Below are 24333 nucleotides of genomic sequence, written 5' to 3'. Positions count from 1 at the left end.
ATGCTGTCTCCGCCCGGAGCACGGGGCCGCGGGGGTGCGACGCACCGGCTGAGCCGGGCCCGCCGCACCGGGCAGGCCTCCACTCTGGTGACGGAAGGAAACGAATTGGGAGAGCGGCTGTGCACCGTGGTGGGGACGAAGCCGATCTGGGGGTCGCCTCCCCGAGGTCAGCGTGTCCGTGCGTCAGACCTGAGCCAGGCACCGGCTGGGAACGAGGACCCCCGGCCCAGGTCATCGGCGCATCGTTCGGATTTGAAGGCGTGGGGCCTCCGAAGGGTCCGCAGCAGCGTGCCTGGAGGCGAGAGCTTGCCATGCTGGTGGCCTCGGCGCAGGCGCACGACCGCGCAAAGACCGCTGCGAGCGAGGTCAGCCCTGCCCCCCCACGGCGGGAGCGCCTGGCGGACCAGGGCCTGGAGGCAGCCTCGGCCAGAGCAGGGTGGGGTGGAGGATAACGCCCGGCTCCCTCGCCTGCCACACGGGACACTGAGACGTGTTCGGCGTCGTCCTCCGCAGCCCCTCGTGGCCTGCGCCCCGGCTCTCCTCGTGGTAGCCTTCTTGGTCGGTTTCCCCACTTCCCTGTCCCCGCTTCCTGGGCTCGCCCCCAGAGAATCTGGTCGCCCCCGAAGCCGGGTTTCAGAGACGGCCTCTGAGAGGGCCCTCCCTGGGCAGTCCTGGATGTCACGGGCCTTTTCTTAACAAGCCGGTGTGAACTTAGGAAGCCCTGCGAGCCAAGAGACAACAGTGACACAGGAGGTTTGTGACCGATCAAAATGCAGCCAGTCGGCGGTGCGTCTGCCTTCGCTCGGGCTGTGACCTCCGCCGTCGGCTTGCTCCTCCCTCTGCCCCCGCCCCTCCCCGCTTGTGCACGCACGCCTTCTCTCTCCCTGCTTCTCAAATAAATATCTTTTTTTAAAAATAATAATAATAAAATAAAAACAAAATGTCTAGGGAAAAAGAAAGCCATTTTGAACTCAGAGCCACACACAAGGAGCCAACAGGCCCCAGGGAGCTCCCAGGCCATGGTTTGCTGACCCTGGATGTCATACGTAAAGCCTGAATCTCAACGGCTTAAGAAAATAAAAGTTCACTTCTTGTCGTGTAACATCCAGCCATCAAGAGGACTGCTGACCTCTTCCTCCAGGCCAGCGGTGCTTCGGGGACGCGGGCTGACCAAGGCTGATGTGTGATTTGCGCCCTGGGAACCAATGTCCAGTTGGCGAAGGAAGGGAGAGCGTGGGGGTTTGCGTGGGAGGGCCCAGGGCCCAGGGTCAAGGTGGCGTTGTATCCACGTGCCCACCTGCATTCTGTTGGCCTGACCTGGGCTGCACGGCCCCAGCAGCCATAAGGGGTGTTGGGAAGCGTCTCCCGCTCGTCCTCTGCTGTAACTCGGCAGGCCCGGCTGTCACCGGGGCAGCCAGAGTGCTCCTGCCGCAGATCGGCGGTGAGTATGGGGGGAGGGACCGCTCTGTACTCACTGCCCGGGTGCCAGACCCGCGAAGTCTGGGCACAGGCCTACCTTATTCTGCAGAGAGTAAGCAGGCCCTCCGCTTTCCCACTCCCATCACCCAGCCTAAGCACTGAAACACCACCAATGGATTCGAAACCACTTTGGGCTGCAGCCACATGCCCCCATCTCCCCACCCTCAGCCTTGCCCCCAAGAACTGTTTTCCTTCCTTTCCAGCCCCACTGTGTCCCCTCCACCCCCTGTCCCCCCCGAGAACCGTGGCTCAGTGTTGCCTTTTCAGCTGCTGAAGATCATTTACTTTTGTCGCCGTGGTTCGCTGAGCTACACGCACCACCGTCTGCTTCTCCGTCTTCCTATCGACAAACCAGTGTGGTAATCCTCAGGCATCTCAGCATCAGCGGGAAAGCGTTTGCACGCGTCTCACGGGCACGTGGCCCCCTCCTCGAAAAGAGCCGCCAGGTCGGAGCCCACGGGTGTGTTCCAGGTCGGAGCCCACGGGTGTGTTCCTCTTCAGCGGAACCCGTGAGGCAGCGCGGCCACCTCCCCCAGCAGGGCACACGACACCCGGGGCCCTAGGCAACGTGGCCCCAGGGATCCTACCGTGGGTACAGCCTCCACCCCACACCTCGTAGAGCCTTGGGTTGCCATCCTGCCACCTGACCCTTAATTCTCATCCAGTGAGGCGCACAGCGCTGGGTCTTTGTTCCCATTGGACAGAAAGAGAAGCTGAGCAGCTTTGCCCGGCCCTCAGCAGCTGGGCAGTGGGACATCTGCCATCATCCCACCCTGACGAGGTCCGGCTCTGGAAGGAAGAGTGTGTCCCTGGCTTCTGTCCCATTGAACCCAAGGTCAAGCCCTCAGGGGGAGGCCGGGCCCTGCTGGTCCTCTTCATGCACGGCTTTGGAGGGTGAGCCCTGCTTTCTCCTTGAGCCCAGGATCAGGCCGGGGCTGCCCGAGCTCATGAGGTCCCTGGGGAGGCAGACAGGAAGTTCTAGGGGCTACATATGACTGTTTGGTATGTAAAATGAACTTGATTTTAATTTCGGGATGCCGCTCTCACCTCCACCACACAGGGAATGAAATTGCCTGCAGAATTTCCTGCAGAAGCTCCTGTGCACGGGCACCTCCCCCACTGGGCCGCTCCCCCCGGCCCTGCTGGCCCTCTCCCAGGCCCCCTTCCCTGTCGCATCCCCTCCCGTCTTCCTCCTGTGCTCCGGTGAGTCTGAGGTCAGGGAGCAGTCCCCGGGCCCACTGCCGTTTGCCAGGTCCCTTCCCCACCGCGAGCCTGTTTCCCTCTCACTAGGGGTGAGAAAAGGTGGTCTCTCCAGCCTCAGAAGGGAAGCACCAGCCCACTGTGCACGGGGGCTCCAAGCCAGGCTCGCAGGAGGCACAGCCTCTGCAGTGGGGAGCTGATGTTAAGTGGAAAAATGGCCCCAAAGAGCACTGCTTTATCTCAGTCCCGACTTTGTGGCCAACCGCAACAGCGCAGCCTTCTACGAGACGGGTGATGGGAGCCACAAGAACCGGAGACGGCACACACTGGGCAATAACTTTCCAAGAGGGCCACCCCAGACACAATGGCCTGGGTCGGGAGGACACAGATGACAAACCCCCAGGGTCCAGAGGAAGAGTCCGAGGCAGGCGACTGCGGAGGAAAACCTTTGCCATCTCCAGATCTGCCAGAGCAAAGGGCGGGCAGGGAGCCTCAGGACGAGAACCCAAGAGTTTGGGGTCCCCAAGGAAGGGCCTCCTGATGAGCTGTGACCCTACAGGACAGCCAGGCAAGGAAGTAGAGTGGGGGCGGGGTAAGAGGGGGTCACATCCCTCACTTTTTCCTTTGATCTGCCAACACCTCCCAGCAAGCCCAACGCGTGGCCCCTAGAGTTCGGCTTCCCAGGCCACGGAGTAGGACGAGGAAGGCAGGATGGGTCTGAGGGCTGCAAGGAGTAACCAGTTCCGAGGGTGACTGCCCCATTGTGGAGGATGCGTTTCGGGTGGCCCCCAATTTCCTACCTTCTAGAACTGGTGCTCTTGGGTAAGCCCCTCCCCCAGTGTGGGTGGTCTTTAACCGAGAGAACGTCGCAGAGCTGCATGTGCCCCTCCTGTGGCCACATTACCCAGGACTGTCCTGTCTCTGGCTGAAGCTCTGACTCTGGCTGACTTTGCTGAAACCGGTGCCGTGGGGGGAGGTGGTGGACTGCAGGGGGCCCTTGGCTAGTGCCAGCTAGGCACGGGGGCTGGCCCCACCCAGCAGCCTACAGGAAGCGGAGCCCCCCACCCCCATCCCACAGCACAAAGAACCGAGAGCTGCCAGCAACCATGTGAGCTCTCAAGGGGCTCCTTCCCCAGCTGAGCCTCCAGATGAGACCCCGGACTCAGCAGACACCTTGGTAGCAGCCTTAAACCCCAAACAGAGGACCAGCTGCTGAACTGGTCTGCCCGGTTGCCCGACCCACAGGGGCAGACCACGTGATAAATGTGCGTTGTTCTGAGCCGCTGATCGTGTGGTGGTGTTTAGGAGGCACCGCAGCGAAATAAGGAGGGATTTGGTACCTGGAAGTGGGGGCCGCCGTGACGCGTACTGAGAAATGTGGGAGTGGCCTTGGAACAACCAGCAAGAGACTGAAGGCCTCGTGTGATGACCCTCAAGGCCCCACATGCTCCCAGCAACCACATGAACTGGTCCTTCCCCAGCCAAGCCTTCAGATGAGAGCCAGGCCCCGCCGACACCTTGTGGGAGCCCTGCGGAGGACCCAGCTGTGCCCGGACTCCTCCCCCGGGCGGGATGAGGTGATGGGCGTGTGCTGTCGGGATGCTGAGTGCGGGCTCGTGGTAGGCAGCCCGGGCCGTACGCTGCCCACGGGGTGTTCAAACTGGGCAACAATCCCGGACAGACGCCCGCCGCGCTGAGGACCTGTGCCTCCCTTCCACACCTTCGCTGATCATGTGAGGTCCTACTCGAATACGGGAGCACTGGGCTCCTAGGAGCCTGTAACGGATTCACTCCTAGGTTCCTGTGATGGGCAACGGGCCCACATTCGGGTGGGATAATGACACCCCTCTCTTTTCTGCATTTCCAGATCGTCGGAAGCATCTCAAGTTCTTCCCTGGCTACTCCAGGGCCTCGTGGTTACGTGTGCTGCATTATCTTTGCTAAGCATGCAGGCGTCAGCACCCTGGGTTTGTCTGCGCAGACCGCCTCACAGCCCCAGGGGCTTAACAAATTTATTCTCCCAGTTCCGGAGACCGGAAGTCCAAGATCAAGGTCCCAACCAATTCTCTGTCTGGTGCCAGCTCTCCTCCTGGCTTGTAGGTGGCCACCTTCTTGCTGTGTGCTCACATGGCAGGGAGGGAGGGAGGGGGACAGAGAGACCATGTCTCCCCTCCGGAGGCCGATCCACAGGACGCAGGCTCCACCTGAAGGCGTCATTTAACCTTAATTACCTCCGTAAAGGCCCATCTCCAAATACAGTCGCGTTGGGGTTGGCGCTTCATGATCTGAATAGGGTGGGTTGGGGGGGCACGACCACACCGTCCGTAGCGCAGAGGGTTAAAGTCTCGACCTCAACCCCCTATGTTGGCTTCGCTCTTCTTTCCTTTGACAATCAACAGTGTGACCAAAGCCTTGTTTCCCATCAAACACCAACGTGTGTGCTGCGAGAGGAACAGGTGTCTTGAGAAAATAGGGTTCTGCAGGGAAACAGGGTCAGCGAGGGGGCTCACCCCACGTGGAACTGTGAGGCTTGTCGGAGCGAGCTCGCGGCCTGCATAGGGACGCCGGCCCCCAGCCGGGGAGGTTCCCCTCCGATGGGCGGGTGAGCGCTGGTTATTCTGGCTCAGACACCACGTGGCCACTTGCCCTCCCGAGTTCAGCCACTGAGTCTGGTCACGCCGTCCCCAAGGTGAGTCAGAGCCGGGCCGGGAGACCCACCTTCCCCAGCAGACAGACAAGCCCCAAGGGATCCCTGTCCCGGCCAGCACCAGCGGCTCCCACCCCTTCACTGACACTTCCCGAATTCGGTTCCTGGCTCAGGCAGGATTTACTGCAGCTTTGTAAGCTGCCCGAGGCCACTCTCCTGCCAACCCATGAGCAATTATTACAAGAAGCTTTTCCTCTCTCCAAAAGCTTGAAAGGGCATCCGAGGCCCCGTCGGCTGCACCCAGTGCCCTGCTCAGACTCATCACTCTGGGCCGCCCAGCCTGTGGGCAAGGCCCATGGGAGGACCCTTAACCCCACCAGGGGCCTCAGGACCCCTGCCTGGTCGCCCTGTTCATCTGTCCCCCTCTCAGCAGGATCTCCTGCCACCACCACACCCCCGCCTGCAGAGAGCCACCAGCCCCCTGGGAAGATGGCAGTAAAGCATCCACAAGTCCAGGACACTGGGCCCGCCCGCACCCCCACTGCCAGGGGTCTGTGTGGGGGTTCAGTGGCTGCAGCTCTGTCAGGGAACGAGTGGGAGGGGAGCATGTGGAAGGGGCGGAATGGTAGCTGTGAGGAACCAGGGTCTGTCTGGATGGTTACCCTCAACCCCACTCACCACTCATGTTCTGGAGGAAGACAAGAGACACCCGAGGGCCAGGAGCTGGCAGTGGGAGCCCAGGAGTGAAAGCCAGGAGGCCTACAGGGAGGTGGCAGTGGAGAGCGCCCAGGACCAAACCCATAGTCACAGATGGTCAGTGTGCCTGGCTTCCACAGATGGCCGAACACCCAGCAGGACGAGCCGGCAGGCCAAGGTCAAGGGCGTGGTTGGGAGAACCTGGGACCTCAGCATGGCAGGTGGAACGTCCGGAGACTCTCGCTCCCGGGCTCCTCCAAGCCGTTGGCACGGGTAGGTTTAGCCCCCCGAGACCTGGGACAGCATGCACCCCCCACCTTCCCCTGGCTGGAGGCCTGGACCCGACTGGAGAAGGGGAGTCAGTACCCCAAGGAGTTGAGAGCTCTGGCAGCCCATGGGACGCAAGTCAGAGGGTGCTGGAGGAACGGGTCAGTCCTCGAATCATCTGGGGAAGAGGCTGACCCCACGGAGTTGCTGGGAAATGAGGCTAAGCCCTGGGGACGAGACCCGCCGTGAGGCCGCCAGGCCTGGAGAGCCCCATCCGGGTGGAGAACTGGGTCTCTGCGAGGGCAATGCCGGGCACACCGTGGCCCGGCAGAGAGGGAGGGTCGGACCAGAAGACCCTGGTTCCCCATGAGCAGGCTCCCGAGAGAGCAGGGCTGATGAGCCCAGGGTCCTCACACGCTCCACTGTCTCACGGCCCAGTCCCTCCGCGGCTCCTTGGCCTCTGGGGGCCCCACAGACAGCGGGAGGAGGAAGCCTGCTCCGCTGTGGGCACAGGCTGAGGCGGGATGGCGGCCCCTCCCCCCACCCCACCGCCTGGCCTGGGGGGACAGGGTGGAAGCCCCGAGGGAGGGGGACACCCCTCCACCCCCTGTGCCGTGGGGGAGGCGGGGCTCATCCCCTCACACAGCTCCTGCAGCTGACCTTGTAGGAAAGCGACAGAAGCTTCCTGAGGGCCTGCCTTGACCGTCCCCCACACAAGGGATGCAAAGCCCTTTTCCCTTCCCCTAGAGGAGAATCAAAAGCCGCACTGAGGCATTTTTTAAATACATTTCACAAGTGTCCTAAAACCCGGATGCAGATCATTTTGTCCACCTGGTTTCTGTATTTCCTAAATAAAACTCCACAAAGACAGAGAATTCTTTCCCATTCCGGAGTGTGCTCCAGAGCGCGTTTACAAGGGCAGGGTGGATGAGTCAAACCCCGCGGGGTGGGGGGCCGGGAGGGGGAGTAGGGGGAGGGACGGGGAGCAGGAGCAAGAGTCAGAACAGCCAAGGCCCTCCCTCCGAGTTCAGCGCTTCCCTGCCCCAGACTCGTGGCTCTGGGCCCCAGCGGAGTCCTGCCAGGACCGAGGCACTTTGTGTCTTCCGGATCCAGCCCTGAGGAGTCAGCGGGGCCAGTGCTTCCCGCTGCGGAGTCCTCCTGTGGAGGAGAAGCGGTGGTGTCCAGGCCACGGCTCCCGGCACACTTGCGATGGCCTGTCCTGGGGTTGACATGGAGCGCGGCGGGAAGGGAGGCCCCGCGCATGCCTGGCCCACACCCGCTTTCGGGGTCCAGTCCGGCAGCCGGGATCCGAGGTCCCCGCTGCCCCGGGGCTCAGGCTGCCCACCAGGGCCAGTGCCACGGAGCTCGGGTCCCCAGAGGCAGCTCCGCCGGCCTCTGAACAGCCTAAGCAGCGGCCCCAGCTCCCCACTTGGGGCGGTGCGTCCAGTAGCTCCCCCTGCACGGGGGGAAAGCCACTTGCGTGAGGCCACGCAGCCGAGATGTGGCCGAGCCGGAAGCCCGAGCCCCACTGCTCGTCTACACCCACCGCACTACCACTGGCCGCTCTCGGAGTGCCTTGCTCGTCACACAGGTGGGCAAGTCGAGGCCACCAGCTAGCGGGCCCTGCGTGAGCCCCAGTCTGTGCTGAGGACGTCCCAGGAGTCTAGGGGCTCCTGGGGATCCCCACCCTCCGAACGTGCAGGTGCGGGCAGGGCCGCTGACCATGGCTGTGTCCCCAAACCCATTGGGGACCCAGGCCTCCAGCAAGTCCACACACAGGCCCAGGGGCAGGCGCAGTCAGGACATGTCTTGGTGGGGGAGGGCAGTTGGGGCGGGGACGGGGGACAGTGAGGGCTCCCAGTCAGCCCCAGCCCATGGAGCTGGGGGCGTCATGGGCAACAGTGCTCAGCCCAGGGCCCGCCTCCCCTCCCACCAGCCCAGCCTCCCTGGGAAGAGGCCCAGAAAAGGAGGAGAAAAATATTCATTTCCTGAGCATGCACGGAGACGGGGAGGACAGCCGGCAGCGTCCACGTGGCAGCTCTGAGACACCCCATCACCAATGGCTGCGGCCCCAGCAGGCACACGGTGGCAGGGGGGCGCTCCCGCTGGGACTGGCAGCACCCCCTCTTCAAAGCCAGGCCCTCTGCTCCTTCCTGTCATGCCCTTCACAATGTCTGCACCCCTTTGCTCCATGGGACCCATGCCTGCTTCTCCTTGCTCCCAGGACAGCAGGGAAAGGGGGACTGTGCCATGGGGGACTGTGGACGTCCCGGCTGGTCATGGGGGATGCAAGGGTCCCTCCCACCAGCAGGAGCTCCCCCAGGTCCCCCAGGCCCAGGCCAGATCCGTGCCTCCGTGTGCTAGGCCAACCCCAGGCAGCAGGGACACAGCTGGGAACAAAACATACCTCCTTGCTTTGGGGCCAGTGGAGACAGCATGAAGTACAGACCAGCTGCCGCCCAGCCTGAGGAAGAAAGACACAGGGAGGAGAGAGGAGAGAGGGGAAGGTGGGGGCATCCTGAACATTCCCTCAGAGAAGACCCTGCCTAGGAGTGGACACCGGAGAGGAGCAAGACAGAAAGATGCCAGAGAACAGGGAGGTGCAAAGGCCCTGAGGCAGCAGCGTGGTCCCCGGCTGCAGTTGCTGGGCTCCCAGGCACATGTGCTGTGCCCTCTCTCATGCGCACTGAGCACCAGCTGTGCACCTGGTTCTGCAGGGGTGGGGCTCTTCCCCAGGGGCTTTCCGTGGAGGACAGACACACCAGCCAACGGGCACCCTCAGGGACGTCACCATGGGGCAAGGGGCAGGGGCTCACCAAGCTCAGCCCTCACATCTGTGAAGTGGCTCAGATGCTAACCTTGGGTGCTCTCTCCAGGGCAGTCTGAATCCTCCCCCGGAGTTCTGCCGCGAGGACCCAGGAGGACGTCCACAGTCCCCCATGGCACAGTGACACGTCTGAGCAGACCTTGTGCCATCTGGCACCCCGTTTTGGCCTCCCTGGTTCTGAGGAGTCCACCAACGCCCCGTGCCAGGGCAGCTGCCGAAAGGGTTTGGTGGGAGAGGGTGGGAGTCCCAAGGGGTGGGAGTCAACAGGGCCCAGCCTCCTCCCAGAAGCAGGGGGCACACGCGGATGGGGGGCTCAGAGCCACTACGTCCAAGTCCTGAGCAGGCCCTCCTACTCCCTCTACACCCTTCTCCCTCCTCGCCGACGGGGTGCCAGCCTCCCGGCCTCCTCAGACGTGCCCGAAAGATGGGAAAGTCCTGGCTCAGCCCCAAGCACGACAGCAGGGGTGACAGCCGCAGCCGCCCAGCTCCCAGGGGCTCCGTCCACGCTTGGCCCGGGTGTGCCTCCGCACGGAGCCAGAGGGGTGGACGCGCGCGATGAGGTGTGAGCTCGGGCGACCGGGAGCAGGTATGCCCAGCTGGGAGACAGGCTAGGAGAGGAGGACATGCCAGGGGAGGGAAAGGTGCCCGGCCTCCCATTCCCAGCAGGGCGCCGGTCTCTCCTCTGAGACACTGGTGCTTCCACCCGGCCTGGCCTCAAGACCACCCAGGCCAGACTTGCCTTCTGGCCCCTTCACTCTTGCCCATACCAGGGGCTGCAGGGGCTGGAAGCGGCGGCAGGGACGGCCCAGAACTGGTCCAGGTGAGGGAGCCCGGAGCCCATGCTGGATGCCCTTTCCCGGTCCAGGGCCCTCCAGGTGTCCAAGCTGGGCCAGCGTGAAGCTGCGCATTTCAGAAGAAGGTCGATTCTCTAGCGTCGCTGGACACGGCACCCGTGGGCAACAGAAGCCACGCAGATGGCCAGGAGAGGGAGGACACGGGACCCCGTACCCACCCAGAGAGCCCCTGGACCCCGAGGGCAAGTGGGGAAGACTGCACATGGCCCTGACCGCGGGGCACCATGAAGGGCTCCCGCTGAGCCTCGGACCGGCCCCGCCTGCCTCACCCCTAGTGCTCTGCCACCAGGTGCGCGAAGCTAGATCCCAGCCCCGTGTTACCCTCCTGTGCCACGTGGCACTTGACCTGGGGTCTCCCTCGGGAGAGGGTGGATATACTACGTCCTGCCCCAGACGTGGGGGACACGGACACGGGTCACAGACGCCGGGGCCTACCACTCAGTCTGTGTTGAACTGGGGCCTGCGGAGAGACAGGCCAGGTGACTGTCACACGCTGTTCGTGCCCTCTGAGTGGGGAGATGGGACGTCCCCCACCCAGACCACTCAGCCCCTCCTGGGGAAAGGCGACAGGCAGGGGTGGGGGGGCACGGGTGGGAGGGGCACGGTGGTGGGTGGGCCAGTCTGGGGCTTTGATTCTAGCTGGGAACCCTGGGGAGCCCGAAGTCCCTCCCACCGCAGGCCGGAGAGCAGGGCCCCATTTCCCTCAGCAGCAGACGCCACGGCCCAGACGTGCTGTTGGGGGAGGCCCCGTCCCGGGCGGAAGGATGGGGAGGACGAAGCTGGGCACGTGGCAGGTGGGAGTGAAGGTTCTGCAAGGCCACATGTTCCCAGAAATGCCCAGTGCAGGGGTCGCGTGGAGGTGCCCAGTCTCCCCAGCTGGGAACCGGGGGACCAGGTCTTCGCCAGGCCAAGCCCGGACGCTCCCTCTTCAAGACCGTCGAGGCTGGTCCATGAGAGCTACCTGGGAAGGAGCCCCCACCCCAGTGTAGGACGCCCACTCTAGCCCCCTAGGCTGCCCACAGCCGGGTCCCTGCTCGAGTGTCCAGAAGTCTGGGGCCGCGGGGAGATGCCCACCACCCCCTGGGGTCCGCCTGGCAGAAGGAAGCCCCAGATGCTGTGAGAGCTGTGACCAGGGTCCGGGGCCAGTCACCCCCAGCCCCACGCTCATCCAGCCGGCCACGTTGTGGGGTCTGGCCTGAGCAGCCACGTGAGAACGGAGGAAAGCCAACCCCCCTCAGGTCTTGCTCTGGAGGCTCATGCTTGGGTCCACACTCTGCAGTCACCCTCTTGAAATTCTTATTAATTTTTGAACGAGGAGCCCTAGGGCCCCCAGTTCTGCAGCCGGTGCAGAGCCCAGCTTTCCTGCTGAATGCGTCAGAATCAGCCATGCCCGCACCCCGGGCCTTGGCTGCCCATCTGTGAAATGGGTTCATGCCTGGTCCCCGGGGGGGGGGGGGGTAAAGGAGGGGTAAAGGGAACAGAAGCAGCTCTGGAGCCCTGGGGTGGAGGATGAGGTGCCCCAGAGAGACGGAGGAGGGCAGGGGTGGGAGAGGCAAAGCTCCCCGTCTCCCACGTGGTGTCTGCCTTTCCTTCCCTCCGTGTCCGGCCCCACCTCCCCCCAGGAGCTGGCAGGAGCTGGCAGGAGCCGGTAGGAGTCTCGCGGACAAGGAGAGGCTACACATTTTCTGAGATGTTTTAAATGTTGCTTTGGCAACGCTGCTCCCCCACAGCCCGAGTCATCCTGACATGAGACGAGTCTGACCTGCGTGCCGGCCCCAGGCTCCAGCTGCCCGCGCCCCAGCCAGTCCCGGCAGCAGAGGCCGGTCTGCCCTCTCCAAATGGCCTCTTTTGGGAGCCAAAACACACGTCTTCGTGTGCCGGGCTCTGCATGGCTAAGTAGACCCCAGACCCCAGGTAGACGTCTAAGGCCAGGAAGGGGCCCAGCCCAACTGGTGTGACTGCGCTGGAGGTCCTCACGCTGCAGGAGGAGAAACTGAGGCCCAGAGAGGCAGAGAAGCTCGCACGGCTGAGCTAGAGTGGCCCCAGGTGTTGTACCTAACGGTTGTGGGGCGCGGAAGGGCGCAGGCCTGGGGAGTGGGGCACAGGCATCAGCCGGGGGTTCTCTGACCCTCGCCTCCCTGCCTGCCAGCGAGAATATAAGATATTTCTAAACACGAAGGACCTCAGTGTACCCAAACTACCCAGGCCAGGGCCTGACGCGCAGAGGGCAACAGACGTGGTAGCTCAACCAGGAAAGGCTTGGGCGGGCTGGCAGGTAGCATTCGGGACCCAGGCCACCGGTACACAGCGAAGGGAAGCCAGCAGACCCCCTTGGCAGGAGCAGGCCCACCTCCTCTGCCTTCATCCTGGCTCCTCTCAACATGTGGGGAATTCCAGGGACATCCACGGTGGGGGAGGTCGAGTTCCCCCATACACTCTTAGGTTCAGAATTGGAGGGCTGCAAATTAAACTAACAAAAGTCAGGTTTGTGAAAGAATAGACAGATTTTTTACCCACGTAAGTACATACACAGAAAAATTGGATTGAAAAGGGCAGTTCAAATTTGGGGCTCGTGTGCCATCTTAGGGGGCCCTGAGGGGAGAAGAGGGGAGAGGCGCTCACAGGAAGACAAGTGACTTCTGGAAAAGGTAAATGGGCCTCGGGAGAATTGGTGGGAGCTAGGACAGCGTCATCCAGCGCAACCCCAGGCCGCTGACACCAGGGTTCCGGAACATTCCTCACAGGTTCCACTGGGCTCTGCACGCAGGTGGGGGAAGCAAGTCCAGACCCTCCTTTGGGGCCAGGGAGAGTGGAAGGTCCAGGTTGCAGGCGACCCCCAAGCCTGGACTCCACTCCTGCCCGGGCCCCAGCTCAGCCCCTGCAGGGGGAAGTCTCAGGATGGCCCGCTCCAGGGGACCTCCCCTGCCCACTCCAGACCTGGAGGGGATGTGTGAGCCAAGGCCGGCAGGCCCAACAGGACCGGTACCAGGGACACAGGCTGGAGGTGAGCGGGGAGCCCGGTGGCCCCAGCCTGGGCACGAGGGCTGCCGGCCGAGTAAACTAAGCAGAGCGTCTGGGCGATGTGGCCATGGACCAGGGTCCTGGAGGGAGGCCACGGCTCTGACCCTGCAGCTCCTTCCCACAGAGGCCCACGGTACTCCCTGCCCAGGAGGCTCCAAGATGGCCTGTCTGAGCCCCAGACGCCGATGCCCTCCACACAGGCATGAGAGCAAGACATAGCTGGGCCCCCCGCCATGCCTCGGGGCCCGCTGGACCACGGGCTGGGGTGTTCTCCCGCCCCCCCCCACCGAGGGGCACAGAAGGGTACAGAGTGTTAGGAGCTAGCCTCAGCTTCACCCTGCGCGCCCCCCGCCCTGCCCCGCCCCCAGAGGACCCAAGCTCCCATGCGAGATGGACACTCTGCCAACAGGGGGCTCTCCAGCGGCTGAGGCCACCAGCCCAGAGCTCACAGGCCGCCAGCCCCAGACTCACAGGCCACCCAGGCCCCACGAGGGCCTGGCCAAGATGGGGAGATGGGGAGAGGCCATCCGCTCACCCACGTAAAATCCGGGTGACCTGGATCCTGGAAATCAGCGCTGATTTATTCCCCCCACACATCTGAGCTGCCCTTCAGGCCCCCCCAAATAGACCCCTCAAACCTGAGCCGCAGACACGGTCAGAGCTTGGGCGACCCACACACACCTACACTGGTCAAGGCTGTCTCTTTGAGGGGGGCAGGGCATTGGGCATGCCAAAGGCGGGGTGTGGAGGCTCGGGGCATCTGCTCCTTCCAAAGTGGACGTCAGGGGACGAACAGGCCTTGGGCACAAACCTTCTGCTCTGCTTCTGGAACTTCTATTCCTCTTTTGCCCCGAACAGAGGCACCAAGAAACCGGGAATGGAAGCTATAGCTGTGGAAACGTTTGGGAGAGACTCTCACCAGTGACCTGCACAAACATGGAAGCTTTGGGGCGTGGGGTGGCTGGGGGCCCCACACCCCCGGACCGCCGCCAGACGGCCCAGGACAGGACCCGCGGAGGCCACCCTGTCTCAGCCGCTAGTAGCCCCTCGTTTCAGCGACTCCGAAAACCTGCTGCCGGCCCGGGCGTTCTGCTGGCTGGGATTTTTACTGTCGAGTTGTTTTAAAGGTTTATTTTTTCCCTCGCTGCACAAAATTGATGCCCTTGCTCATCAAGCTGCCGTCTGTCTTCAGGCAGAAAAATGCACCAGGGGAGCCCTGGGACTGTCTGGTTTGTCTCGGGGAGAGGAGGGAGCGCCAGCCCAGTTCCATAAAGAGGCAGAACACGCACCACGAGCTCCACGGGCTCACACACTGTCCGCCCCAGGAGCGCGCAGTTGGCCGGGGCTCGGGCGTGGCTGATACCCCAGCCCTGCCCAATTGCAGGGGTGCCAGCCTCGCTCTCTCCCTGCCCCATCACCAGCCACTGACCTGCCTCCGGCCCAGCGGCCAGCAGCACCCCAGCATCCCAGCGATGGACCTGTTTCCCGGCTTTCCTCGGCCACAGCCACTGACCGTGGCCAGTAGCTGTGAAGCGAGTGCCCCTTGTCTCCCTTCATCCTTGTGCCGGGTTCCCTCCAGGTCCCCCTCCGGAGGCGAGGCCCAGCACAGCCCTCCAGAGGCAGAGGCCAAGAGCGCAGCCCCTGGCTGGGGGCAAGCTGCCGTTGTAGCCAAACCCACGTGGGAGCTCCTGGCTAGGGACTGTGCTGGGGCCTCTGTGTGGCTTCTCACTGGCCGAAGGAGAAGCTTCCATTAGGATCCCCATTTTACAGATGAAACAACTGAGGCCCAGGGGAGCTCAGTAATGTGCCTGAAGCCACATGGCCAGGGTCAGAAAGCAGGTCCTCTTGATGGACGCCACCACGTTGCCACATCCTTCCCGACCCCAAAGACGGCGCCCATAGGTGCTCTGGGGGCCAGCCAGCCCTGGCTGGGGGTGCCTCGAGGCCCAGTTCCATTCCAGCACCTACCGAACCCACCCGACCTTCGGACGCCGGCGTCCCGTGGAGACGAGGAGCCGGACATGTGGGAAAACGGGCCGTGGGAGGTGCCACGAGAGCGCTGGGAGAATGGCCCCCGCGGGCCTGTGGCTGAGCCGGAATGGGCCAACGCAGCACAGCAGACGTGTGTGAGTCGCAGCGTACGGCGTGACCCACGGGGGGCAGGGGGCACTGCCGAGCGGCCGGGGCCCGTGCGGAGGGAGCCGGCGTGAGGCTGGACACGGCTCTTCCCGCCCCAACCTGACGCTCCAGCCACGCGGTGACGTCGAGCTGTGGCCTCGTGAGAACCCGCGTCCGGACCTTCGTGACAGCCACCACTGGTCACGTCACCGCCAGCCACGGGCCCCCCTTTCCTCCCGAGAGAAAGAAGCCGGAAGCTTATTCATGCCAGGACCCCACCCCTCGGGGACCTCCCCGTGTGGGGCAGCAGACTCCCGCTCTGGTAGAGCAGGACGATGAGGGCCCAGAGTGGCTTGGCCTGTGGAGAAGGCGGGTGGGCTCCCTGGACGAGGCCACACCTGCACCCGTCAGGCCCCCCCCAACTCGGGGGGACAGCTCATCTCTTTAGGCCATGTGTTCGGAATGGGGGGCGATTCTGTCCCCCGGGGGACATTTGGCAACGGCTGGAGACAGTTGTGGTTGTCGCTACGAGGGTGGGGAATGCCTGCCGGTATCTGGCAGTAGAGGCCAAATGCTCGGGCCGTCCCCCGGCACACTGGACGGCCCCGCTCTGGGCCACCGAGGGGCGAGGGTACCTCCCAGACCAGCAAGACACAGCTCGCACGGGAGGATGTGGCCAGGTGCCCCGGCAGCCCAGAGGCAGGGGTTGGTTTGGGGGAGGGGGGCCCCAACTCCTGGAGCCTAGTGCAGGGCCTCCCCAACGCAGGCGACGGGGGCGTCTCACCTTGGGCTCAGGAAGCCAAGGCAGGGGCCACGGCTAACTCAGGCACTACCTGAATCCCCTGAAATACGTCCTCAAAAACAGGGCGTTTGTTTCTTTCGTGGCCTTTGGGAAAGAGCCAAAGGGCGGCGGCTGCAGCCGGAGGTCCTCACGGCCCAGAGAAGCAGCGAGCACGGATGGACAGCAGCGTCACCGTTGCCGCCGGCCACCTTCCCTGGCCATCTCGTGGCCTGGCACTGAGCGCGGTCAGAGGCAGCAGCTCCTGGATTCCTCACCAGAACCCTCTGAGGTGGGGGCTGGTCCGTGGCACAGACGGGAAACTGAGGCTCAGGAAGGGTCTCTTATCGTCCAAGGTCAGAAAGCTGAGGCCAGCATGGCCAGGTTCTTCTGATCCGGGCCCAGAGCCCTTGTCCAGCTGTCCCGCCGCCTTGGGACAAACATGGCCCCGGCCCCGGGAGCTGCCTGGTCCTCTGCAGCGGGATAAAACAGACCCTGCGGGAAGCCCACCGTTAGCTATCCGTGTGCGTTAGTGACCGCGTGAGCCGGAGCCCCCTGGATGCTAAAATGAACAGGCAAAAAAATCAAGAAGGAACAGGATATTTGCATTCCCGGGCGACGGGTGAAGGGCTGAGGGCCTCCCGGGGGAGGCCGGGACCCGACAGTCTGCAGGGCCTAGAGATCCATGACCATCAAGTCCTTGCAGGAACCCAGTGAGGCCAGGGCTGCTATGATCCCATCTCACAGAAGGGGAAACTGAGGCTTGGAGCAATGGCAATATGCTCAAGTCTGTGCAGGCTGTGGGTGGCGTCTGTGTGCAAAGCCCAGCACCTTCCACAGGCCCACACGCCTGGCACGTGCTCGCCCCCCCATCAACACAACCGGGGCTCACGGGGAATCCTCCAGGAGCTGAGATCTCCAGAGAGACAAGAGTTCTATTTGCAAAAACCTAGAGCACAGGAAGGTCAGACTGCGTGGTCTTTCTTCAAAGGAGAAGGAAACTCAGACAGGTAGTTGTGGTTCAGGAGGGCTTCCTGGAGGAAGGAACAGGGTCAAGGATGGTCTCAGAGCTTCCCGGGTTGGAGCCCCACGGCCATGTGACCAAGACCTCTGGGATGCCCAGTCTGGGTCTTCCCGAGGCCGCACCCACACCAGCCAGGAGGCCACCACCCCCCGGCTGGAGACCTGCCACCTGTCGGCCTCCCGTCCCGCCCGGGCTACAGAGAGGACGAGGGAGTGAGAGTCTCCCTCAGCCACAAGCGGCTGCTCTCAGGCGACACCAAGCCACAGATCCTCCTGGTGACCCACTGCCCCCGAGACTGAGCCCCTCTCGATGGAAAGTTCTGGGCTCCCGAGGATGCCTGCATTTCCTGTGACGGGGGAGGCCCTCGAGGGGCTTGAGGAGGGATTGCTGACTCACAGGTTGACAGCCAAAGCCCCCAGTGGCAGAGCGGTGGAGGGACCCCACGCAGCCGGCAGGTGTCTCTGCACCGGGGGCCGCGGCAGGGGCTGCTCTTAAGCCCAGCGGCGTTGGCACACACCCACGGAGCTGCCCTCTTCGCCCCCCCACCCTCCGTCTCGGGACGGTCCACCTCCTGCCGCCCGCCCCCACCCCATCGTGCCCTTGAAGGCCAACAAGGAGTGGGGTCTGTCCCCTCCCAGCCAGACCGTCGACATTTGTCGACCCACCTCTCCCCAAAGCGAGATGCGAGCGGGAAGCAGAGCAAACGACCGGAGGGCAGGCGCCCGCTGGAGGCTGACCCGGGCCCGGAACTCGCCCGGCCGCCCCCTGCCCGGTGCTCCCACCTCACCCCCACCCGGGGAGGGTCCGACAGACAGACTCAGCCCGAGCACAGCCGTCGCCCACGGCCAAGGCCCCCGCAGGTGGTGGGAGGCGGACCAAGAGCTCCACGCTTAGCGCAGAGCCAGAGGCTACTTTCCATGGAAAAAATGTCTTCAGACCCCCCCAGAGGCCAGGAGGCCCCAGCCCATGACTCAAGGCTGCTACAGCCACTGCTGAATCGTGTCCCAGACAGAAGGCGCCCCCCGCCCCCCACGCCCTGTGTCCCGAGCCAGGCTCTGCCCCTCCCCCAGCCGAACAGCCTCCAGGCTGAGCCCCACAGCCCCACGCGAGCCCGGGGCCCTCTGCCGCGCACTCCGTGTCCTCCGAGGCCTCGGCATCCCACCTGCCAAGTGGAAGGAGAGGTGAGGGCAGTTTCCACTTGTGTCCGAAGAGCCTGCGGGGCATTGCTCGGGGGAGCCCTGCTGCATGGGCCCCCAGGGCAGGGCCTTGCTTCCAGGTCAGACCCGGGTCAGCTGGTCCCCTTGAACCTGAGTGGCTTTGGGCAGACACCCGCCCGTCCTTGCCATCACTGGGCTTCTCTGCGGGGTTTTATTTCAAGAAACATTTCTGACGAAATGCGGATGTGGTACTAGGCTAGCCCCCCACCCTGCCCCGGGCAGACTCCCCCGGCTGTGAGGTCCTTGGGGATGGCAGGCCTGTCTGGGAGGGGTCCGCAGCTGGAGCGGACGGAGGCCTGGCCTCCATCAGGGAAAGCTTCTACAGAGAAGCCCCAAAATCTTAACGACGGGCAATAGGCCCCCTTTCCTATACAGCTCCTGCCATGTTCCTGGACCCCTGGCTCTGGGCCCCGGCCCTCCATAGACACCCGTCTAGCGGTGCTAGACAGGCACGTCTGACCCCAGGCTGCCCCCCTCCCCGGGCAGAAGGCACAGAGGCTGGCTTCCACCCGCCCTCCCATTCCAGGACGGAAGGGCCAGGACCCGGGCACAGCGTGAAGGTCAGCGACCCTCGGCCCCCAACCCCAGGGCACGCGTGGAAAGAACTGGAGTGGGGACACACTGAACCGGGGAGCCCTGAGCCCCACAGTCCCAGGGCACCTTCCCGAGCCCGGGAGCCCTCGACACCAAAGGCGTGGCGGGGAGAGCGGGGCCGAATCAGCCAGGCTGCGTGCTGGGGCCGGGGGTGGGGGGTGGGGGCCTGTGGATGCCCCCCGCCCCCCCAGCGGAAACTGAACTTTGGCCACGAGCCCGGTGCAGTGCTCCTCCTCCGTCCTCCCTCCCGCAGAGGGGCGGCCCGGCCCGGCCCCAAGTTTGGGACCAGACGCCCCGGCGAGTCCAAGGCGAGGGCCCCTGTTCTGCTTTTCTCACTTCTGGAAAAGACCCCGTGTTTCATCAACTGTCCTGATTCGAGAGCCAGGAGCCGGCCTGGGACCCGCTCTGTGTGTGTGTCACAAATCATCCCGGGCCTCATAGTTTCCCCCTGACGTCAGCCGCAGGGTTTGGATCCGAGGGGCCTGGGAGGTCCTGCGAGCATAATCACAGTCGTCTCTGCAAAGTGAAATCAGATGGTTTTTCCAAACCTCCCCCAACCCTGCCTCCTCCGCTCTCTCTCTCTTTTCATTATGTTCCTTGGACCACGTCCAGATGTTTCCTGCAACAACAGCCCTCCAAAATTCACAAAAAGAGAGAGCGAGGCGCGCGGCTTCCTGCCGGCGGGTGGACAAGCAGACGTGGCGGGGCGGGGGCGGCCACGTCCGCAGGCCGGGGAGGCGCGGGCCCCAGGGCGCTCCCAGGCCTCCGCTGCCGCCCCGCCCCAGGGCTGGACCCTGGGAGGACACGGTTCTGGGGCCACAGGGCCTTAAGGACGGCTGCTCTCTCCTGACGCCAGGGTACTGGCCACACTGGGAGCCCGGGGGGGCCGGGGCCGGGGAAAGAGCTGCGCAGAGCTTCGGGACCCGGCTTTGGGCTGCGACGGGCCTGCTGGGGGGTCCCAGCCCCACAGCCGAGGCGTGCAGCCACGGGGAAGCCACGTCTCCACGCGGAGCCTCTGCTTCCACACTAGGGCCCGTGCTGGGAGCGTCCAGTAAAAGCAGCCTCTGTCCAGTGCTGGCGCCAGAGACCGACTCACCTGGAGGCAGGTGTGGAGCTGAACGGGGAGGGCCGGTTCCAGAGGGCTCAGGGGAGAAGGGGCATCTGCGCCCTGGAGGGAGCCCAGGTTAACCTCAGGCAGAGATGGGGGAGCGCGGTCGAGGCTGGGAACCACTTGGAGCAACGGCCCGAAGACTAGACATAGCCACGTTCGGGGCCTGAGACCCCTGTGGGAGGGCTGGCACAGGAGGGCCCCCGGGGGCTGCCTGGCGGGCCCAGGCCATCCCAGCTCTGCCAGCACCCCAAAGCCTCAGCGAGGCCAACGTGGAAGTACCACCAGAGCCCGAGGAGAAAGATCCAGGCGCCGCCTTCAGAGGCCCCCACAGGCCCCCTGCACCCCAGCTGCTAAGAAGACCCAAGTCTTCATGTCCATAGTTCTGCCACACAGTGTCCCCTCCACGCTGTTTGTTTCCCAGTGCCCAGGAGGGTCAGATCTGGGACGGGGCGGGGGGCCAGCACCGGCCTCCCCAGCCCACAGAGGCTCCCCACACCCAGAGCACTGTGGTTCTCCCCGGGGACTCGGGGATCCACGTGGCTGCCCTGGGGGGCCAAAGCTGGGAATGTGGACAGCTGGAGAGAGGCGTCGAAGGCCCGGGAAAGCCTCAGCGAAATGTGGCAGGGGTCTGTACTTGGGGGCTCCTGGGACAGGACTGCCCTCTACGGGCTGTGGCAGAAATGAGGCCGACACGGTCCCCACTCACCTGCCTGCAGGGCCAGCCCGCAGCGGTGTGGTTCCGGGGCCCAGTCGGCGCTCACATGCTTCCCGGACCCGGGGTGCCCACACGTGGGGCCAATCAGGGAAGCCACCTGAGTTCGCCGGCTGTCGGTCAGGTGCACGCAGCTGACCCGAGCCTTCTGCCCTGCAGAGGCCGAGCTGATCCCGAGCAGCCCAACTGGCCCAGCAGTGCCCCCCCATCTCTGCCTCAGCAGCAGAGACTCTGGCGTGCGCCACGGCCCGAGGGAAACTGAGGCAGGGCGCCTGAAGGGCTCAGACGGTGCCTCCCAGCAGCCTGGCCAGGACCAGACCTTTCTTCAGAAAGCACGGGCCGTGGGCACACGGGTTCTGCCGAGTTAACCCTCTTTTCCTGCATGGCGATAGACCAGCCGTGCACTGCGTGGGGAGGCACCGCCCGAAGGAGCCTGGGCAGGGGAGAGAGTCCGAGGGCAGACTCCCAGTCCCGCCCGACACGGGGCCGGCCCCGCGGGGGCCAGGACACCTGCAGCTCACGGGGGATGCGTGGAGGCCAGACGGGGTCACGGAGCCCAAACCCACGCCCGATCTCACCCAGCGCACCCACTCGGCCTCCCGAGCGAGGTGGGCCCACACTTCCAGCGGCTCCGCGACCAGGAAGGGCCTGGCTGCGTGGGCGTGGCCCCCCCCAGTCACCACCGGGCTTCCTCCCTCGGCTTCAGGGGGAGTTCAGGCTCGACAGGCGCGCCCCTCACGGCGGCCACACTGCTGGGCCCTGCCCCAACCCACCCAGGGCCCCCGAGAAGAACGCACGGACCCCTTCCTCTGTGGAAGGTGCAGCAAGTGTCTGCGGGGGCGGGGGGCACTGTTTATGCCCGGATGAAGCCGCGGGGTGCACACAGCAGAGGAGGGAGGTCTGGGGGAAGAGGGACCCGCTGGCCGCCCATCCCGCACCCCCGGAACCACAAACCTCAATCCTAGAACAATCCCCTCCCCTTACAGCAGGGAACGTGGACCCCACCAGAGAGCGGAAGGGACATGCCTCTGGTCACACAGAGCTGTCAGCCCTCGGCCACCGGCACGGTCACCTGTCCAGAGACGTCCCCAGTGCAGGCGTAATCTTTTGATTCTTCACAGAAACATTTCGGAAGATCCGTGTCAAAAGGCTTTTATCAGCGCGGCGCATCCGAGCAGCCCGGCCCGGGGCCCCAGCAGCAGCCCGGGAGGCCTCGGTCAGGAGGGGGGAGGCCTCGGTCAGGCCCCGGGAAGACCAAACAGGCGGCAGCTGGAGAATCCTGCCTGGTTACGGGTGAGCTTTGGGACTCCCCACCTGGGACACAAAACCAGGACCTCTAGAAGGTTCTCAAGCATAGGCACAACAGCCTTGTCAGCAGTGGGACCCGGCCGCCCTGTCCAGGGGCCCGGCCAGTACAGCTCGAGACCTGTGGGCCACCTGCCCGTAGCTGAAGAGGGGAAATCGTCGACCCTGGTCGAGGGACAGAAATCAGAGGATCTAACCCCAGCGTTCCTCCAGGCGCACCTGGTGGGGAGGTCATCCAAGCTCCTGGATCTCTTCAAGCGTCCTTGACCTTCCTGAGCCCTCCACGGGGTCCCAGGGATGAAATTAGAAGATTCTGTGCCCGAGGACCTCCTGTTCGTCCTTCAGTGCCAGCCCAGAGGGGAAGCCTCCCCGCGCTGCCCCCGCCCCGGCCCTGGCTGCGCTCCCGCCGCACTCTGAGCTCGTCCCCGCCCTGACCCAGAGCAGCCCGCACGTGCTGTCCGCCGGCAGCCCCGCGAGAATGTTCTGGACTCTCACGGTCCAGTATGCCGGCTACGAGCCACACGTGACCCCGGAGAGGCGGACCGCAGCTCGCAGGAGCGGACACCTGCTGCGCGTGTGGGCAATACCGCGTCTCTAGGACTCTGTGCCGAAAACCAAACGAAGAAGAGCTTGTGAGTAGCTTTTGTGTTGCTCCACGCGTCGAAGTCCTAACAGTCCCCGTACTGGGTTCAATAAAAGTGTATTGTTAAAGTTCACGTGGCTCCCGATGCGACTACCAGAACGTTCCTAATCCCATATGTGGCCACACTGCGTCTCCGCCACCTGCCCAGCCAGCTCGGGTTTCTGGGCAGTGTCTGCTGAGCGGATGGGTGGGTGGGGGGCACCCCAGGGTCTCCGGCCCGCCCCAGCACGACAGTCCTGTCGTCATGCGGGCGCCCTGTGCCGGCACGGAAGCACGGCCCCCTGCTCGGGGGTGTCGTGCGCTCAGCCCCGCCGGGCACTGGGCCCCGTGCTGGGGTCTCGGGGGCACCCCGCGGAGAAGCCAGGGAGCCCCACGAAGGAGGAGTCCACAGGCAGCTTAACATGACCCGGACCAAGCCTAGAGGCTTTGAGCGGGCAGAAGCAGGGCACGGGGGGTGGGTGGGGGGACTCGGTGCTGGCCTTTTCCCTGGAGCCCGTGAGGCCAAGGAGAGCGGAAGCAGGAGGCAGGGGCAGGGAGAGAGCGGGCCGAGCCTCCGGGCCAGGAGGGTCACGGAAGGCAGGTAAGGGGCAGAGCCATTTGGAAGGGGACTTAGAGGAGGCCGGTGGGGCTGTGAGGCATCTGGCTGGTGCCCAGCCCCGTGGCCCTCATGCCCTCCAGCCCCAGCCTAACCTGCCCACGGCCCCGCGCACCGGCTGCCTCCCTCCCCGCGCTCACCTCTGAGCTGCTGAGCTCGTGGAGGCCGGCTCAGAGCTCGCACCTCAGACGGCCTTCCCACGGGCCACACAGCTTTCCTCCTGACAGCCAGGCCCCCAGACGCAGCCTCGAGATCCGCAGTGCAGGCTTCGGCATGTCCCACCTTGCCGGTCGTGGGGGCCCTCCGCGGTCTCTGGGGACAGGCTGGGGGCATCATACCGGCGTCCCAGGCGCTCAGACTCCATACTCACTTCATGCCTGACAAGGTCCGGCCACGGAGGGAGCTCCACCTGGCCCTCCCCGCGGACTGGCCCGGCCTGATCCCCTGGTCCTGCATCGCACTCCCCGCCGTCCCCACCCAGCAGCAGGGGCACCCGCCGCACCCACTCCCCACCGTCCGGGCTGAGCGACCAGCTGGGAGCCGCAGGCAGGGACGAGGTGGGCCTTCCCCCCCACCCCGGCCCGCTCCCAGTGCCCCCTGTTTTCCGCCCTGTGCGTCCAGGGATGTGGGACAAGACACGCATTTGAGGAAAGGGGGCCCCGGGACGAGACGGAACCAGAGATGCTGGCCCGGGGCCCCTCGGCACTTCGGCGCTCCCAGGCGGGCAGCAACTCAGCCCGGCCTGGGGACAGGGCGGGGCGGATGGCGTGGGGAGAGGTCATGGCGGAGGCGGTTGCCGGGGAGACGGCGGGCTTGGCCGGGCGCGGGGCTCCGGGGAGCGCTCAGCGGGGCGACGCTGCCCTCTGGTGGCGGCGGCCGGTGCTGCCCGCCTGGGCCGCGGCGTCCAGGGCCCGCCTGGGGAGGTGCGCCCTCCTTCCCTGCATCCCACCTGTCCGGGCTCCAGCCACGATGAGTTTCCCCGCCACCCAGTACCCCGGGGACAGCCCATCTGGCTGGAGTCGGCCACACCTGCAGCCCCACACGGCCCACCTTCCACTGCCGCATCGGGCTCGCACACTGTCCCACGGCTGGGAAAGCCCAGACACGGGTCTGGGCGTCCCCCACGGGCCCACATCGCAGCCTGTGGTTCCAGACGGACACACGTCAAGGGTTCCCGGAGGTCCCCTGTCCTTGGTCGGGCTCAGCCCGGATCAGCACCGTGATGAGGTGCCCAGAATCGGCCCA

At 64.7% G+C, this 24333-nt stretch overlaps 1 protein-coding gene across 1 annotated transcript; it reads left to right on the top strand.

The window, feature by feature from the left end:
• Positions 1-22566, top strand: LOC122917018. Its single transcript, XM_044264366.1, has 6 exons — positions 1-166; positions 259-441; positions 1394-1441; positions 2184-2373; positions 19508-19828; positions 21667-22566. The coding sequence occupies exons 1-6, from the start codon at positions 1-3 to the stop codon at positions 22115-22117; spliced, it is 1359 nt and encodes a 452-aa protein (XP_044120301.1). The 3' UTR covers positions 22118-22566.
• The last annotated feature ends 1767 nt before the right edge of the window (positions 22567-24333 follow it).

The sequence above is a fragment of the Neovison vison genome, chromosome 9 (assembly GCF_020171115.1).
Source record: "Neovison vison isolate M4711 chromosome 9, ASM_NN_V1, whole genome shotgun sequence".
Lineage (NCBI taxonomy): Eukaryota > Metazoa > Chordata > Mammalia > Carnivora > Mustelidae > Neogale > Neogale vison.
Note: the sequence above shows the minus strand (reverse complement) of the source record. Positions and strands in the feature narration are given on the sequence as shown.

Bases quoted from the DNA above. Each gene is read 5' to 3' on its own strand.
- LOC122917018 (XM_044264366.1), top strand. From the start codon at position 1: ATGCTGTCTCCGCCCGGAGCACGGGGCCGCGGGGGTGCGACGCACCGG. The intron at 442-1,393 runs GTGGAGGATAAC...GTAACTCGGCAG, and splicing joins CTCGGCCAGAGCAGGGTGGG to GCCCGGCTGTCACCGGGGCA. The intron at 1,442-2,183 runs GTGAGTATGGGG...CCCATTGGACAG, and splicing joins GCTCCTGCCGCAGATCGGCG to AAAGAGAAGCTGAGCAGCTT.